Source organism: Haemaphysalis longicornis, unplaced genomic scaffold (genome assembly GCF_048455015.1).
Source record: "Haemaphysalis longicornis isolate Haplotype H1 unplaced genomic scaffold, Haemaphysalis longicornis Haplotype H1 scaffold_10, whole genome shotgun sequence".
Lineage (NCBI taxonomy): Eukaryota > Metazoa > Arthropoda > Arachnida > Ixodida > Ixodidae > Haemaphysalis > Haemaphysalis longicornis.
This window is the reverse complement of record NW_027526204.1, coordinates 140,910,231-140,929,227: the sequence shown is the minus strand read 5'-3', so window position 1 is coordinate 140,929,227 and position 18,997 is coordinate 140,910,231. Positions and strand designations below refer to the sequence as shown.

Sequence of the window (18,997 nt, the reverse complement as noted above, 5' to 3'; positions counted from 1 at the left end):
CAGCAAAACGCTTTTGCCACTGAGCCACCGCGGCGGGTTGCCCTGTTAATGTTATCGGCATCACCGCCACAGCACTCCGGGTCATATATCCAGGTACCATCACGTCTCCGGCCTCAATTGCAGCGTAACCCATTTACCTCTCTCCCGAATCTTCCCCTGCCTTCGCACTGTTAGAAGCCGCAATGGCACTCCGCAAGGTAGTCCTTGTTGTGCCTGGACTGTATGCGAGACGCCTCGTCCCAGGCGTCACGCCCACACGTGTTTCAACGCGATAAGTTTGGTGCGACAGAGCGACTGTCAACACGCTATTAAGAGGAGAAATCGGCAGCCCGGCCTGCAAGATTAATCTCTGCCCTCAATAATCGGGTGCGATGACTGGCCACGAACAACACACGTGTTTACGTATCAATGATGGCTGAGCAGGCACATACTGGGATTACATCGCTTTCTCAGGCAGTGGCTGCGCGGTAGACTTGCCAGTAAAATTTTATCCCTTCGCAAACAAACTACAGAAAACTCGTTATAACGAAATCGCTTTGTGCGAAGTTTTTTTCGCTGTTTCAGGTGCCGTGCAAATAAAGCAAACCACCCCGACTGTAACGAAATGCCGCTTATAACGAAGTCAGTTTTCAGTACACCCATGACTTCGTTTGACGATATTTAATAACACTATTAGCAGGCCTAGCTGTCTGAAGCTTTCCGCAATTGCACTACGCGCTTACCACAGAATACTGGTGGCGACCGTCTTATGACCTACGCAACGCTTCCAGTGGCCAAAAGATGCAATGGCGAGAAATATTGCCCTGCCATAAAGTAATTAAAGTCTGTTTCAGGCGTTTTCTTTTTCGAAATGAGCCAAATCCGCCTAAATTTGAGAAAAATTGAAAGTTTCTTACCGGCCGTAAATGCAACGCTGCCAAAGCTATTATAAGATATGTTGTACATGTCAGCCAGGGGACGTTTATGGCCACAAGTAATTAAAAGTTATGCCGTGAATATAAGCAATATTGGGATGACAAGTTTGGATTTGGCTTATATTGAATTCGAACACTCAAGTTGATGGGGCATTCTTATAAAAACTTTATTACAATTGACTTTCAAGAATTGTGCGATGGAGTTTTTGGCGGAAAAGGCATTAAACGTATGCAACAGGGCTTCAAGAACAGTAGAACAATACATGAGAAGAAGGTGAGTCTTCTCGGCACCATTAGCAGCCCTTTTCAAATTCTTCCGTGGGATAATTTTCCTGGGCACGCCTGAAGGCACTCACGAAGTAAGCAAGCTCTTCATTGCCTTGCTATGATGATGACGATGCCCTCAAACTTTGTGGCCCGTACCCACAAGGGGGTATTGGCCAGGGCTAAATCACTTTTTGAAATTCATGAGAACTTCAAAATACTAATTCATTTCCGGAAAGAGGCCGTAAGATGAAAGTTCATTTCGTTCACTTCTTCTTCCGTTCAGTTCTTCGTCGTTGACATCTGGGGGGGGGGGGGGGGGGGATCTTTCGCCGCAAAATTGTCGTCTGAATTCATAATAAGCCATCTCCGAAAAGCAAAAAAAAAAAGCTTCTGAAAACACTCACGAAACAGTCCGAACAGCTAAGCCAAAAGCAAAGTCCCATTGGGCAAATGTATTTGGCTCATTTTGACCCGCGAAACAGAGAATCGGGCTCATACTAACTACGATCTCCGTACACGTTTGCAGGGCGTTATCTCGCCTATTTCCTTGCCACCTCTTTTTTAGGGGAAAGTTGCTGAGTTTTCCTTGTCACTGCATTTTCACCTGTCTTAGTTTCGTTTTGTGGATTTGAAAAAAAAAAAAAAACGCCTCATTTATTCGCAGAAAACTGTGCCGACAATAAGGGTAAACATTATCAGGAACGTAATGAAAGAAATTGCGTGTCGCCCACAAGTACACGCATCTCGTGAACAATCTTTTACCCGTTTTACCCGCCATCTTTTTTACCCGTTTTATCACTCTACCTTTCCGTTTCGACGTGAAACTTAAACCGAATTCTCCGCACACGTTTCCTTGGACAGTTCCTCAGCTACACCGGACGTAATCAGACTTTCGCACCCTTAGAAGGCGCCTTCGGTGGACATTAAGCACCTTGCGTACACGTTCGCATCCGCGTGAACGACGCCGGACGAAGAAAGGACGCACATGACTCACGTTAGGAGAAACCCCCGACGAGCAGCAGCGGCAGCATGTTGCGCCGACGAGGCAGCGGTTTAACCACTCCGGCTTCTTGGTCCGAGCAAAGTGGGCGGCTTCAAGTGGCCACAGCTGCGATGACTTTCTCTCCGGCGAGGGCCACTACGCGAAACACTCTCCGGTACTCCGTCCTACGCGCGGGATCAGCAGAGCAGCGAAGTCCATTTCACCCGGAGCAGCGATCGAGCAAAGTACTACCGTGGCCTCCGCTAAATTGCCGCGCATAATCGCGTACTTGCCCGGCTTCTCGTCATCGGCGTGCCCAACGTCACGGCGTACCGATCTTCGAAAACGGATAAGTCACCACCGCCGCGGCGAGCGGTGGCGTGGGAGCATTTACCGGGCTGTCTTTGTTGCTGACGGCCAATAAACTCATTCAAGCGAGCCGGGGAGCGACATGCAACCGCACCGGTGTGCTTGCGAGAGGCCGCACGTCGACTACGTATGTTCTTCCCTCTCCGAGAGCGACGAGCGAGTCACCGCCAGCACGAAGCGCTTTGGGCGAACAGCGCGGCCTTGCGTCACAACTGGCGGCGCTAAGAGTACGCAAACACCTCCGAGGCAAGATGCCTGGTAACCCGTCACCTTACCAATCGTTCCCCGCGAAGATTTCACAGATTCAAATCTTCACCAAGGAGAGTTCTTAGTCTGTTTGCAACGTTCATTTGACATTGGTGAGATGTATGTTTAGCCGTAAGGGTGAGACGCCCAGAGGTATTTCCCGTAGTTCGGTGGTGACGCACAAAGGCCGCGCAGTACGTACGTATGAGGAGGACTACGCGAGCAGCTGTTGACGCTGCACCGCTCTGCCGACGCCGCTGAACCGCAGGTGCATATCGCGCTCGACGCTGCGGGCGGCACGACGCTCCTCATCCGATTGGCGGCATTGTTTGCGCGTGCATAACGCCGCTTCCCGGATGCACAATGAACCCCACGCGGATCAGAAAGACGTGCGCGCTCGGTGTACGCGCGGGTTCTTTGCGATGCCTTCGGAACTCGGACCGGTTACGCTGTATGTTTCGATGGGCTGGTTCTACTAGAGCGGGTAAAAAGGATAACGGTAACGGCGGCAACAACCATTTTTCGGGTAGCTTTAACTACGATCGCATTTTTTCATCCCCCTAGGCGGCTTGGGACGCACCGGCGTTGATATAAGTATGTAAAAGACCGGTTGGTCGACCGAGAAGCTCTGGTAAGATCGCTGGACATACGGCGCGTGCTTAAAAGGGGGCTTCCATTGTGTCAAAGCGGTTACTAGAAAATCGCGAGGAAGGAAGGCTTTTAAGTAAGACCATACACGCATGGACCATGAAGAAGGAGTGCAATAGTATGCATTTAACTCACAGGACGCGTATCGGTTTACACTTAGATCGTTCGTGAGGACGTTTACTGAGTGCGTGAAAGATCGTCGCATGGGTTCGTTCTTCGTTGACGACTTGGGTCTACATAGGAAAGTTTGGGTCTACATATAGGAGTGGGTCAGGGAACAAACGCGTGCTAAGGACATATTAGTATAAATTAAGAAGAAGAAATAGACGTGGGCAGGGCATGTAATGCGAAGGCAAGATAACCGTTGGTCATTAAGGGTAACAGAGTGGATCCCTAGAGAAGGCAGGCGTTGCAGGGGACGGCAGAAAGTTAGATGGGCAGATGAGATCAAGAAGTTTGCGGGGATAAATTGGTCGCAGTTGGCACAGGAGCGGGATAATTGGTGAATAATGGGAAAGGCCTTTGCCCTGCAGTGGGCGTAGATAGGCTGGTGATGATGATGATGAGGAAAGTTTGACGATCGATTGGACGCACTTTTAGCGAAGGTTTTGACGCAACTTTCATGTGAGAAAGCGAGATTTCGGCGCACGTTAAAGATCCCCAGGTGGTCGAAATTAATGCGGAGCCCTCCACTACGGCGCGCCTCATCGCCTGCGTTGCGTCGGCACGTTAAACCCTGCAATCAATCATCAAGTTCATGTAAGGAAGCTTTCGAGCTTTTTTTTTTCAATTTTTTTAGGAAGGGATGATAGGTGTTTTTTTTTCATATTCCACTTCCACGATGCAAATACTTCGCTTGCCAATAACCGAACCCGCAACCTGGTGCATAGTAAGATCTGAAACGCCACCTAATATTAGATGCGACTGCATCTCATTCACTCGCCTTGTCCATGCAGCGTCGGCGATGTTGTCGTGCGCCCCTCCCCCATTCTCCTCGCCGCGCGAGCTGCGCTCTCCGCCGCTCACCCCCTCTCCTATCCGATGCCCCTCTCTCGTCCACACCCCTCCCTTTACACTATATAAAAAAATAATAGTTAGCGGCGCCCGGTTTCGATCCCACGACCCTGTGGGCGGAACGCGAGGTACATGGTGTTCTTCCCACTGCGCCAAAAAACAGAGACAAATGCTACGAACGCGCCTTATATCCTTGACTCATTCAAACTACGTCAAGAAGCTACTGATACAACGCATGATGGGGCAATGATTAATACTTGCAATAAAAGAAAAGAAGCTCCCACTTACAGCAACAATGATGGAGTAAAGGTGGTTGCGACAGCGAAGCCCCAAGCATACCACTTAGAGAGATTGACCAAGATTGGCCAATAAAACATAATAATAATAATAAAACATAATAATCATACGCGTTCCCGACACGCTTCACGCAATTTCAGAATCAATCCAACGGAAACACCAAGTGAACCCCACGATGCGTCGCATCTACACAGGGTTCCCCTCGCGGGGAGGTGGGCGCAATTTTTTGTTATCGCGTGAGCAGCAGATGACGCATTTTCGCACAAGTTCTCGTTGTCGACCCACGGACAGAAAGCGACAGTGCAGAGGACGATAGCGCGTGTGCGGCGAGTGGTGACGTCAGCCCAGCCAACGGCGGCATTTGCTGCGGTGGCGCTGCATTCCCACCGCTGCCGACCGGGTTGCTGGGGCGAAGTCAAGTCGAAGCATGGCTTGTCTCGACGCGTCCCGCCCCCGCTTGCACGCGTCGTAAAGTGGAGTGTAGGGCGAGTGCAGGGCCGAGTAGACGGCGAAATAGGATGGAATGTTAGTGACGGCGACGAAATGATTGCCAATACTGGTGGACAACAAGCGGCGTGACAGGCAGTCAACGGCCCTTGTTTTAAAGCGAGCAAAAGGGACCACTGAGACGGTTAGAAACGCAAAGCATGGTTGGCACGGAGGTATACAGCACTCTTAAAAAAAGGTCGGGGCATTCACTAATGGAATACTAACAAGTTACTTGTCCCAGTATACACTAGGTACTTAGTAACTGGAGGTAGTAAATGTAGCACTCGTCAGAATTACTACCCAAAGTAGGCAGTAAGCACCACTACCCCCACTAGTAAAGTCCCAGCGATGGCACTCTTCTGAGCTACATGCGTTTACTAACTGCCAATGCATAACCTAGTCATAAGCACGACCTTAATCTAGTGCTACTACTTCCTACACTCAGTTAATTTACTAACCATGCATTTGTTAGTGGCAGAGCCTACGTACAAAACCGCGGGGTAGTAAGGTTCGTAAGGAGTTAGTAAATACGGCCGTTACTAACTTTTTACGACCTTTTTTATTAAGAGTGAGGGGCGTGCGATAAACGCCGTGTGGCGCACTGCCAAAGCTGAAGCAAGGCGTGCGCGTTAGGACGAGACTCAAGTTTGCTAGAGAGAGGGAGCAAACGCTTAGGCGTTGTTACAAAAAAAAAAAAAAGAAACAATGAATCTTCCGTAATTCTTATACCTCTACGTCATCATCACCGGCCTATTAAAGTCCCCTGCAGGAGGAAAACCTAGCTCTCCCATACCGCTCCTATACCCCTCCGATCCTGAGCTGCCCCAGTTCAACCTTTGTCTCCGAATTCTCTCATTTCATCTCCCCATCGGAGTAATGACCTTCCCCTTCTTCTGCACCCATCTCTTCGTATCCACTCTTCGTGTCCTAATTGTCCACCGGTTGTCGGTTCGTCACACTACATGGCCAGCACAAGTCGATTTCTTTTTTCTGTATTTCAACTATGATATCTTATACTCGAGTTTGCTTCCTGATCCAAGAACCTCGTTTCCTGTCCCTAAGCGTTACTCCTGTCATTACGTTCCATGGTCCGATGAGCCGACGTAAGTTTGCTTTCCAGTTGTTTTGCACGTAATACGTAGTACGTAGTACTACTTGTACGCAGTGCACGTTGAATATAAGCAGTGTAAAACGCACACAAAAAGAGAAGGACTCGTTAAAGGGGAGTTGATTGACTCGTTGCTGTGCCCCTCTAAGAGGAGCGGGATCCACACGAAGGCATGGCGATGTGTCGTTCAGCGGATCCAGGAGGGGGGAATATCGCTTTACATACAGAAGAAGTGCATGTACGTGTTTCTGCACGCACTACTACGTTTATTTCAGTTATAATTACCTCACTCGCTATCCTCCCCCTCATGGCATTCGGATAGTTCTGTCGTCGAACCTCGGTATACATTTTACGTGTTAAACCATCACAGCGCGTGGCGTGCTTTCGTTCACGTACATGCAGTGATGCCAATTTAGCGGAATTTCCGCTAAATCTGGCGGATTTCATTTTATTCTGACGGGGAAAAAATTAGTCTAGCGGCTAGTGGATTTTTCGACGGGCCATTTTCATACATAGCGGATTTCTGACGGATACCTCACGCAGTGCACAGATTCAAAATCGCCCTGCAAGAAACCATGTCCGGGTCCTCTAAAAATGCAGAAATTGCTTAACTTCAGAGGTTAGGAGGTCTCCTGTTCACTTGCTCCGCCTATCTCAGACAAACAAATCCGTGTGGTTTCAAAACGGCTCTGAGACAATCGAAAAAATTCAAAACCAGTGGAGCAAAATCACCCTCCTGGATTGGAAGCAAATATCGTCCACGCAGTCGTTCTGGTGTGAAGTTCACTCCTATAAGGACGCCTGCGGCGAAAACCCGTTCGCCGAGCTGGCCGGATTTGCCATGTCGATGCTCGTGCTGCCGTATTCAAATGCCGAAGTAGAGATGACGTTTAGTCACCTTAACATAGTAAAATCCAAGATGAGGAATAAGCTGAAGCCTGAAACGACAAACGCCATCCTCGTCGTAAGAGCGGGACTGAAGTGACACCAGAAAAGTTGTTTTGATTACGAACTTCCCGCAGCAGTTGTTAGTGCAATCGGGACATCTGCAACGTATGTGCAACCAAGTCCCCTTTCTGGTCCCTCAACAAGTACCAGCGATCCCCATGGAGATGGTGTCAGACGACGACAGCGGCGACGAAGACCTCGATGTCTATTTCGTTGACCTTTGAGTTCTTTTTTTTTTTCATCAGTGTGAACATTTATAACTTTTAGCCTCTTCTGTGATGTGGTTGACCAATGACGACTCCCGCAGCACTGCAACCTGAAGTGTTCTGTTGGACTCCTTGGAATACTCTTTTATATATTATTTCATCTCTCGTAGTTTTGGGGAGCTTTTAAGAATGATAAAGGTATTTATACTACTCAATTGCACTGTTATTTTAAATAAAATAGGCCCTAGCGGGAAATTTAGTGGATATTTTTTTTAATCTAGCGGAATCTGGCGGATTTCTCATTGCTTTTTAGCGGATGTCTGACGCCCAGCGATGGCAACACTCCGTACATGCTCAGTATAGCCAGGCGAATCAAACCTTACTTAGCCTGCTTTCTCGAGAAGCACAACGAAGCGGACTTGATCCCGGCCGCGGTGGCCGTTTGTCTGATGCAGGCGAAAAGATTCCCAGGTGGCCTAATGAACCCGCAGCCCTCCACTAAAGCGCGTCCAGGCGCGGCTTCGGCGCGCAAAACCCCAGAACTTGAAAGCAAATTTTGCGTTCTACATCGCCTCACGGAGGGAAAGACGGTGTATATTGCAAGCACTTTCGGTTTTTTTTTTTTTTTTTTGCGAACATGTTTGACAGCCGTTGCTCACCCTTGCTCTCCGATATGCACGTCACTTACGTTCGCACTCGCAACAACGTCCCGGTTCAAATTTTCTGTTTACGTCACTAGCTGAATGAGTAAGGCCAGCAACGCCAAAGCAGGACGTACCGGACAAATAAAGAAACAAAAACACTGCCGTTGTGCCCAAACGCTGGCTCCAATTTCGACACTGCGCTGACTCCTCTAGCGCTGTTGAGCCGGCGTTGCTCCCACCATGTTATGATTGTTTCGATCAGGGGTCGGCAACCTGCGGCCAGTGGGAAGTATTAAGCGGCTCCCGGCACGACGTCAGAACCTTTCCTCCCAGTGTCACTTCCTGTCTAGCTGAAGGCTCACATGACGATTTAGCCTCAAATGGAATTAGACAGTGTGGAAGAACGTCCGGGGAGGCAAGGAACGAGGCCGTCGTCGATGGAAAGCGGATAGGTTTACTCTATTTACAGGGAACCATGAACTAAGCAGCCATCTTGTCGCCTAGCCAGGTCGTCGTCTTCTTCATCCGGGTACCCTTCTGGTGGTGGTGGTGGTGGCCCGTTCAGCTCGGATTAGCTTCATCCTCGTCTTCCTCGAAAGTTCCAAGAGACAGGAACAAAGTAAGATCGGTTTAAGCTTGTATTGCCCACTTAAAGTCTTCACTTCCTTTTCTTGCACCGGCACAAAAAAGATATCCCCCCCCCCCTCGTCCCCCCCGAATCCATCCTGGTCATCATTTGACGTCCGACCCTTGTCGTGTCGGCTTCATGCAACCGGGCCCTAGACCTCCAAATGCTGCCGACCCCTGGTTTAGACCACTCAAGCAGCAGGATGTGTGCGTTTCTAACGCGGAGTTATTACAACATTTCCTGCGAAAATAATAATAACCGAAATGAATATCCTCGAGGAGAAAGAGAAAAGTTACCCCCAAGTGAAATTGAAAAACCACTTCCCAATGTCAAATCCCTTCCGCCCGACATACCTTTCTTGGTGGCTTAGAGGTCAGAACTTAAAGCACAGGAATTGTATAAGTGTATACAGACTACTTTGTGTCGGTGAAAAAAAAAAGAGGGGGGGGGGGGGGGTGTAGCTGTGGACATCTTCCGGAAAAGACGCTGTATCTGTTGCCGAAAGAAGCACGCCATTTGTTTAATGCATAGGCATTTCTATGCGGAATCAACGAGGACTGCCGTATATCCGTCTGTAACGCTTGCTGTGTCCTATTTTCGACGCTCAAGTAAATGCCAAAAAGGTCCTAAAACATATATTTTCACACATGGCCACTATATTGCCCCTAAAAATACTAAGTCTTTTAAGCAATGCATTTGTGCGCAACAGTGAAGCTGACTTTAGAGCATCTGGTCGCATAACGCTTCGTAGGAAATTGGAATACGTGGGATTTTAAGGGCGTGTTAGTAAAATGCTCTGGGGCTTTCCTAGTTTAAGATCTGACTGCTTACACGGCCCCTAAAAATGTTTTTTTGGCAATACATCTGTGTGTAAACGTCAAGCCAACTTTAAGGAGGTAGGTGTACAGCACAATGGCATTTACATTCATCCCACGATTTCCATTTCCGGAAATTTTCAACCGCGGAGCTGTTGTAGAAGCCTTCAGTTCGCCGTTGCAGGAAAATGCTAAGAAGTTGCCCAGCGCTCGTGACCGCGTGCGTCGCAGCGACCGCCGAGGGTCCCCGACACGTGCAGTGGCTTCCGCAAAAAAAAAAAAAAAAAAAAAAAGAACTCCAGCGTTTTCGTTTAGCGCTACCGCGTATGTAAAGAAAAAAAAGGAAACTCCACCGCTAATTCTAAAGATGAAAAAAACACTGTGCTTGTGAGAGGTCACCGCGGCCGTCGCCTTCTTTAGAAGCCATTATGGATAACCGGATACATGGCTAAGAGTGTGCCAATCCTTCCCGAGACGGCTTGCCGCTGCCTCGAGTCGATGACGAATAGCCGATGGCAGTCTACAATGCTGAGGATGACTTTTCATCTACCACTCGCTGCGAAGAAAACTACGACGACAATTACTAGCTCAACTATGCAAACAACCAATGATACTGAAACTTAGCTATATGTCCCGCAATGCCCACCTCCAACAGCTTCGCCATTCAAGTCTCGCGCGGGAGTTCAAGCTTCCCTAAATTCGTTATGCTACCTTTGTTTTGTTTTATTTTTGTACTGGAATTTGTGCCTTAGTTTTTCGTACGCATTCTCGTTGTTGCAATTACAGTCGCTACCGAATGCATGCAGAGGCACTGTACCTCAATGACGTCACGCTGTGTTGTAGGTACGTATGTTCTTGAGGGCAAATTTATAAGTCATAACGTCTATTTTTTGAGCAATTGCTTCAAAAGGAAAGTTGGCCTTGCGTTTATTTTTTTTTTAATGAAAGAAGAAGGGATTAGTATCTGTCTTTGCACCGTCATCACCATTAGCATTATAATCACCGACGTCGTTGCATCAAACAAAGTAGAACGACTCGCGCAGTCATAACCGTGAACTGGCCTAGATAACCACGATGCAAAATGTGGAGGCGCATTTCTATCTGACCACACTGCAATACTGCGATTAGAAAGAAGCCTATTCGAAGCCAATGCAAAGACTACACGAAGCCGCTACCTTGCGGCTGCCTCGGCTGTAACAGAATTCTTACGACCTGACCTCGTTTTCTCTCCTACTAGCATTGGCCTTTAGGTCGTGATTCAACTCCACCTTGGGTCTTTACGATCTCTCTCTCTCTCTCTCTCTCTCTCTCTCTCTCTCTCTCTCTCTCTCTCTCTCTCTCTCTCTCTCTCTCTCTCTCTCTCTCTCTCTCTCTCTCTCTCTCTCTCTCTCTCTCTCTCTCTCTCTCTCTCTCTCTCGACTGACTGACTGCTTCTTCGTACAAGCGTTCGTTCTTGTGCCTTGCCCGATCAAAGGTAAACGCCGTCGATGTCACGTCAGAACCTCCCGTCCGTGTTTCCCCCTGTTTGATTTTTCTTGAAACCAGTTTTCTTTCCACCCTCACAGAAAAAAACCTTGAAAAGGAAGAACAGATCTTTCGCAACACCGGATAAACTCATTACCGCCAAGCTCCGTTCATGGCAAGCGTTCCTGGCATTGAGGAATAAAACAAGAAAAAGAAAGCCACGAAATGTGTACACGGGAAACGACTCCCCAACTCACGCACTGACGTGAGTCCGTGCCAGCCGGCCGCGCGTTCTTATTTTACTTCAAGCGTCAAGAACGAAAAAAAAAAAGAAGACGAAGGTAGGGAGGGACGAATAAGAAAGACGAAATAAATAGAAAAACCCATCAGCGAAAGTAACGTACACACGGAGAGAGGCGCTCAACTTATGTACAGCTGCTAACCTTAAGTCAGAAGATTCTTTCAGTCGTGCTGCCTTAGACAATTGTATACCACTCTTAATAAAAAAGGACGTAAAAAGGTAGTAACGGCCGTATTTACTAACCCCTTATGAATCTTACTACCCCGCGGTTTTGTACGTAGGCTCTGCCACTAGCAACTGCATGGTTAGTAAATTAACTGAGTGTAGGAAGCAGTATGCACTAGATTAAGGTCGTGCTTACGACTAGGTTATGCATGGCAAGTTAGTAAACGCATGTAGCTCAAAAGAGTGCTATCGCTAGGACTTCACTAGTGGAGGTAGTGGTGCTTACTGCCTGCTTCAGTTTGTAACCCTGACTAGTGCTAAATTTACTACCTCCAGTTACTAAGTGCCTAGTGTATACTGGGACAAGTAACTTGTTAGTATTTCATTAGTGAATGCCCCGACCTTTTTTTTAAGAGTTGACTCTGTCACAACGATATTTTAAAAGTTCTCGGTGCTATGGTAAAAATGGGAGCGCAGGGAGCGAGATCAGCCCCAAACTCGAATATTTACTTCTGAGGAAATTTTATATATTGAGGACATTATTCACACACACAAAAAAAGACGGGAACACGTGTAAAAGAAAGTTTGGAATGAAATTAAGGACGGAAAGTTGGCCCAATTAATTTATGGATGCTGTGTACATTGTACTAGCGGAAAGGACGGAAGACAGAAGGAAGGAAAACACCGGACGAGCGCTAGTCCTGGAAGAAAGCTTGGTTGATTAGTTTCCACCCTTACGTGATTGCCATTTGACAAATTTGTCAACACTATATAACACAAGCGCGCTGGTTATTTTTGTCGCTTTCTCATGGTATTCCGTGCGCGGAATATTTTTAATTATTATTGTCTCTAACGCAGCTTATAAAACCCTACCTCGTCCGCAAATTGCTCTTTTCCTTTAAAGTAAAAATTCAACGCGTTTGTTTGATTCATTCCGCTTAACGAAGCCCTCTTGTAATACAAATCCGTCAAATTTGCGCCCTTATTGCCGCTTTAACAGTCGGTTGGGCGTACAGCGCATCGACTTCGCATCCGCAAGCGAAACCGAAAGTTAGCAATTTTTCATTGGCTGAGACAAAATTACGCCCTGGTTAGGCTATTCCAACCGACGGAGTGGCTCAGTGGCTAAGGCGTTGCGCTGCTGAGCCCAAGGACGCGGGTTTGAACCTTGCTGCGGCAGCCGTTTTTCTGCTCAAGGTGAAAAACGAAAACGGCCAAGTGTTGAGATTTCGGCGCACGTTAAAGGTCCTCAAATGGCTTGAGTTAATCTATGGACCTCTACTACGGCGAGCCTAGGTGTATATTAGGCGTGTAAAAACCCAATTTAAAAATTTTAAAAATAACTCGCACCCGCCGCGGTGGCTCAGTGGCTAAGGCGTTGCGCTGCTCAGCACGAGGCCGTGGGTTCGATTCCCGGCCGCGGCGGTCGCTTTTCTGATGGAGGTGAAAAGCAAAAATGCCCGTGTGTACGAGATTTCGGCGCGCGTTAAAGATCCCCAGGTGGTCAAAATTAATCCGGAGCCCTCCACTACGGCGCGCCTCATCGCCTGCGTCGGTGCGTTAAACCCTAAAATCAATCAATCAATCAAAAAAACCGCGTTGTTTTTTTGTGCGCGTGACAATGACTCATCACCTTCAAGGGAAGCGCACCGCAGGCTTGTTTAGTCTGTATCAGTAAAATTAGGCTTTGAACGAGCTAAGCGTTTTAGGGGCTGGTACTGCTGGCGTCTCCTGTCGTCGTCGTCGTAATCCTCGTTCGTACCATGTAGTCACGGTACTAAAAAACCACCGGGAAACTTGTTTACGCCTCGCGCTAGAACGTAACGCGCAATAAACAAAAACACCGGGACACTCGTTTACGCCTCGCGCTGGAGCACTTCGTAACGCGTATTAACAAAACACCGGCACACTTGTTTACGACTCACGCTAGAGCGCTTCGTGCTTCAAAGACAAGAGACTTTTACAGCAAAGATGTATACCTGTACCCCCAACGGTTTCATCTTTTTTGGCAAAAACGCCAAGGTGCCCAGGATAGACTTATACACTGCATGCTTCGCCTCTCACCAGGTTTCACATTAGTAGAGATGGCCCGGGATTTTTTTAATAATATGCCTGAAAAAAAAAAAAAGTTCACCCCTATAAGATGACGTGTTTCGGCGAGGAATTGCTGCCTGTATACAAAGTGTACAGGTACCCCCACCCCCTCTCTCACACACACAAGCACACATAAAACAAAGAAATGTCGGTGGAGATAAACACCGGTAAAGTGCAAACAACCAAGGAAAAGCCTCCCTCTCGGCAGCGCACGTTCCTGCGTGAGCAGGCGTCTACGGCGTCGTAGAAGAGGGGATTGCACGGCGGTCGGGTTCTCGGGGGTAAACAAGGTCGCCAGCTGCAAGGCGTCCCCGCGCCTGCCTCACGCCAGCCACGCGCACGGAGCAGCGCCTCGTGACATCACAACGGACCCGCGCGAGTGAATCGCTTCTATACGCCGCCGCTCTCCCATCCTTTGTTTTGCAATCGGCCGCGCGGCCATCATCTACGGACAGAGCCCTCTTAATTTGTTCCCTTCCCCCTGCGTATTCATTTTTACGCGTCTTTGTACACGGCTACTGAGCAAGACGCCGTGTGGCAACCTTGCACCGCGTTCAAGATGCACACGACGCTGTTGGGGGGCCTCTACGGGGCCGGCCTGTTGTGTGCTACGGCCGTACAGCGTAATGAACTGAGCCATTGAGAAATTTTCGGAGAGAACCTTTAAGTTTTAGGGCGTTGTGGGTGAATGAGGTGTTCCTCTTGCGCGTATAAAGGTCCGATTGCTCTTCTGTGGACGCATTTTATTACCTTGTATTCATGCGATAAAGTTATTTTTTTTTTCGCCATAGCCTGGAGGGGTTGCAGCACGCATGCGTACTTAGATAAAATAGCCAGCGCTTTACAGGCGCAAATGGCGGCCACAACAATGACCATTGATAAAGCTGTTGTCGCAGCAGGAGCCATCCTAGAAATCTTGTTCCTGGTCCGGTCAGAGTAAAATGGCTTGAATGGGGCCGTAGCCGTCACGTTGGATTCCACTTCGCTGAGAAGTTGCGTACGCTAAGGGAAAATCCGAAGTAGAGGACTTCTGACTAATATCGAGCCCAAGCGACAAATGGGACGGTCGCCGGACATTCATCCGCTTAAAAAGGTATTTCACAATAAATGAGACTCTTCTGCTAAAGTATACTATGAAGGTTCTAAAATAGGCTTGAAGGTTTCTTTTTAACTTGTTTTATTGTGAACCGTTAACGACAGTATGCAGCACAGCTGATGTTTCTCTGCGCAATGACTTATGGCCAATTCCAGCAAGCGTGAGATCAGAATTCCCACGGTTCCCGAAATCAGAGTGGGTCGTGTACGCCATTGCGGAAATTAAACATGTTCGTTATCTTTTTTGTTTTAGGATCTTCTCTAGATTCTGATGTGTAAGGCAAAGCCGACAATACACTTCCTTGCAAGCCGTGAGTGACATGTTTCGCAAGTTCCGTACAAGCTGTTGAGTACGTGTTTTGTTGTTGTTGTTCAGGCTTTCCGCTCACAAGCTTTCATTCACAATCTTCGGCAGTACTTTTTTTAGCAGGTTCGAATATCTCTTGTGGTTCTCAGGCCGACTCATTATAAGAACACACACACGTTTTTAACGGCAGGATGATCAAGAATAACTGCGACCTGCGCTTGTTGGTAAATGTTCATGGTGGGAAAAGCACTACAACGACGGGGACTGGAGACAAGTACACAGGAGAAAATCGCTTTGCCCCGTGTACTTGCTTGTCAAGAATAGATTGACTGCCAGAACAACTTACGTTTAGGCGCATTTTCATAAGTCTGCACAGGGATCCGGTTACATCTGCCCAAAGAAGGATTGGCAATAAGGAGACACAGAACGTAGTTCCTCGCGCACTGCACATAACTAATTACTAGTTAACTCGACTAATTAATCACGTTGTTAAGCGCGACATTTGATTATTACCACTTAATATTGTTTACTCGAAGCAAACAATATGAAAGACAACAACATGCACGTAGTTCAAGGTTTGCACCTTTTAGCGTTTGACGGAATGCAAGAAGAGATGAACGTATACAATCTCGCACATAATTCCCAATGAACTGCCAACAAGGCCACGCGAAAAATGTGGTAGTGTGAGCTTTAAAACAAAGGCGAAACAGGAGAAGTGACGATTCAGTTGCGACATCACTGAACATCACGAGCATTCGCGAAGCCCGCGCAAGGGGAAACATTTCAAGTAAAGAGGTGGACGAACTCGCAGTGCACACGCAAGCGTCGCTTCTCGCTAGGGATTCTGGATTCTACGCACCTGTAGAAGGAAACGTGAAACTGTCTGCCCCGCCGAGACGTCACGTCCTCTCGTCGCGAGCTGCTGCTGCATTCCCGGTATAAATAACAACGCGTCGCGCGACATCACTATTGACACCGGGATTCTGAGAACCACGTGGTGCAAGGCCTACCGTTTCTCAATGTTTCGTATTTTGGTGCGAACGGAAGAGGACGAGACGCATGTCTGCGTCCAGCGTGTCTGGCATGCGTTCTTGGGAAACCATCCCCAGCTTTCTCGCTCAAGAGGCCGACCGTTCAGGAACCCGATAAAACCATCGAAGAAAAGCTATATTCTCACAGAGTAAGCAGTCTACTGGGATATGAACCCTGTAAAAATACTTTGCACAGCCATAAGTAGTTTTTATGTAATTCGTGTCAAAAGCTGGTTAACAATAGTTGATGCGGCAGATATAGCTAGAGTGTAAAACCGCTGAAATTTTGAACAAGGGAACGAAGGCAGTAAGCGCAACCACACTGAATGAACGATAACGGCATCGCCCTCTAGATTTACAACTGACAACAATTTAAAGATGGCGCCGACCAAGAGTGTTTACCAAATACAAAAAAAAACACGTTTTGAGCTCCCGTACGGGTGCCTTGTTCATCAACAAGGCACCCGCACCGACCAAGAGTGTTTAAAAATCCAAAAAAGACGTTTCCGCTCCCGTACGGGTGCCAAGGCACCCGTACGGGAGCCGAAACTTTTTTTTTTGGTTTTGGTAAACACTCTTGGTCGGTGCCAGCTTTTAATTGTTGTCACGTGTCTTCCTGACCAGACGGGCTTCCATCCAACCTTTGATTTCAGATTTACAGCTGCTAGTTTTCATGGCTCTGGAACCTGGTTGAGCAACGTGCTAAACTTGAAACTGTGCGGGAAGCAAGCTTTTGCCCTCAATATAACCGTGCGAAAAGAATTTTAATTACACTGAACTACTCCAAAGTAATTACTTCTAAAAGAACTGCGAGTCGGAAAGTTGTACTTTACAGAAGGAATCCAACATATCCCTGCTGTTAGAACCAGACACTTAAATTTATCTTTGCACAAAACATAGCGAAAAAAAAAACTTTTTTTCCTCCGTTGTTTCTTTCTGAGGGCGGTTAATACGAGGGTCGGTAATGATGATATAAAATGGAAAACAAGTGAGCAACGTCATGGCAAAATTTGCGCACCTTCGGGTGCACATTCGCATACCCACGCGTGACCATTCACTGTAAGGCAACCCCGTGGTTCAGCTTCACCACAATGCAGTCTAGTGAGCAATCCATACTGCCGACAATAAAATTTCGGAAAATGACGATGTCGAACGCACGATTTGACGCAACGGTTGGGTTTGCGTGCATGGTGACATCATCACGCAATGCAAGCGTGACGTCCCGTATTGCGTTATGCCCGAGCGCCTGCAGACGACACTTTTGAGGCAAATGGTATGCGCGTTGTTGTCATTCGCCAAATTTCCTTTTTTTGTGTGGCATGGATTGCTGACTAAACTGCATTGTGGTGAAGCTGAACCACGGGGTTGTTTTAGAGTGTCTATATAGAGGAACGAGCCCGTTCGCCTATTTCGTTTATCAAGACTTTCTTTGAGGCATGCATTGTTACAGGCGACAAGAGTACTGCCCGGTGTGTTTTTACAGCGCATTGAGATGATGAATACCCCATGCACAGATTACACATGCTATTTCCTCGTAGTTCTGTGTTACAGTCCGTTTCCACCAGATTGCACGTCAAACCTTCCACGAATTGGTAGAATAAAATGCCGGGTATCTAGCCATGCATCAAATTACCTTACGTAATTACCTTACTAAGATCCAAAGTAACGGACAAATGAATTAATAAGCAAATCAATCAATAAATGAGCCTACCTATCATACACGCACAATCAAATTAGGACACGCCCGACCAAATTATCGAGCTAAAGAGAGACCGGAATGCACAGAGCACGCGTCTCACCCATCTCGTGTCCGCTTGTGTGCCTTTGTCAGGGAACAAGCGAACGGTTCCCGCTTCTTCACCGCTGCTCGGAACAGCGTGGTGACTGTCTCCTTCTGTCACTCGGGCAGCAGGTCTCGTGCCAAGGGATCGCCCGGCGCTGTCAAACGGTGGGACTCCGAGTAGCGGGCTCGCCGGCAGTTACGTTAGTCACTCCGCGTCGGCAGACACACGAGGCACCTCCTTGTTGAACTCGATCTCGAACTCGTTCTCACACTCGGCTTCGCTCGTGGCACGGATTTTCTCGAACAGCGCCGTCCTGTCGTCACAAACGATTGACTACAAGCTGAACACTCCGCCCGCGAGCGGGCGTCAATGGGTGTCAGTCGAGGGACACCTGACTGCGGCAGCAGCAGGCGGCTGGCGGTTCGGTCTCGTGCGCTTCGGCGTCGGCGCCAGCGGAGGTGGCGGCGAGACGGTATCGCGGAGTCGTCGCCGACGTCGCCGCGTAGTTGTCGCGCTTCCCGTCCGGGTGTCCGCCTTGCCCCGCGTACCTCTCGCTGACGCCGACGACGGCGTGAGGTAATCCCCGGGCGGGGAAGGGAGCGTGGCATCGCGCGGCCCGTTTCCTTTGCTACCAGGAAACGACGACGCTTCGCGCGGCGGAGGACGCCGCTGCGGCGACTTTGCGTGGGGTGAATGTGATGAGCGAAACACAAAGCTGGGAATTGAAGTGACGCAGTAGTAGTAGTAGTAGTAGTAGTAGTAGTAGTAGTAGTAGTAGTTGTTGTTGTAGTAATAGTAGTAGTAGCAGCAGCAGCAACAGCTGCAGCAGCAATAGTTATCTACGATTTCTATTTTTACTGGTGTTGCCAGCACTTCTGAAGTTTCGGTATCGCATGAAGGTGTAACATGATGATAACTGCCTGCATGCACGAGCTTTCAGTTCATCCAGCGCACCTTAAGATGTATGCAGAAATAATTATTCCGCTTCCTTGCAGGTGATATCCCCGCGACTTATAGCCCCGCTTCAGCAGGCTAGACAGCACATAGCCCGCCAGCCGGGAATTGAACACGAGGCCCGAAGCAGCTTTGCCCGAAGCAGCCATTGCTTCAAGCATCTGTACTGCCGCCGCCACCAAAATGACTCATATATACTGCTTCTACCACCTGCCGTACCGACCACT

At 48.3% G+C, this 18,997-nt stretch overlaps 1 protein-coding gene across 3 annotated transcripts in view; it reads right to left on the bottom strand.

Annotated features, from left to right (window-relative positions):
* The window catches only part of LOC144159514 (ras-like GTP-binding protein rhoA), a 40,626-nt gene extending 22,268 nt beyond the window's left edge, over positions 1-18,358 (bottom strand). Inside the window, exon 1 of one of the 3 annotated variants that reach the window (XM_077691058.1) lies at positions 17,832-18,358. In XM_077691058.1, coding sequence (XP_077547184.1) covers positions 17,832-17,835 — 4 coding nt within the window. In that variant the 5' untranslated portion in view covers positions 17,836-18,358. Of the gene's footprint in view, positions 1-2,166; positions 2,919-17,831 lie in introns of those variants that run through there. The other 2 variants (XM_077691060.1, XM_077691059.1) reach the window with 2 other exon arrangements.
* Between the last annotated feature and the right edge of the window lie 639 nt (positions 18,359-18,997).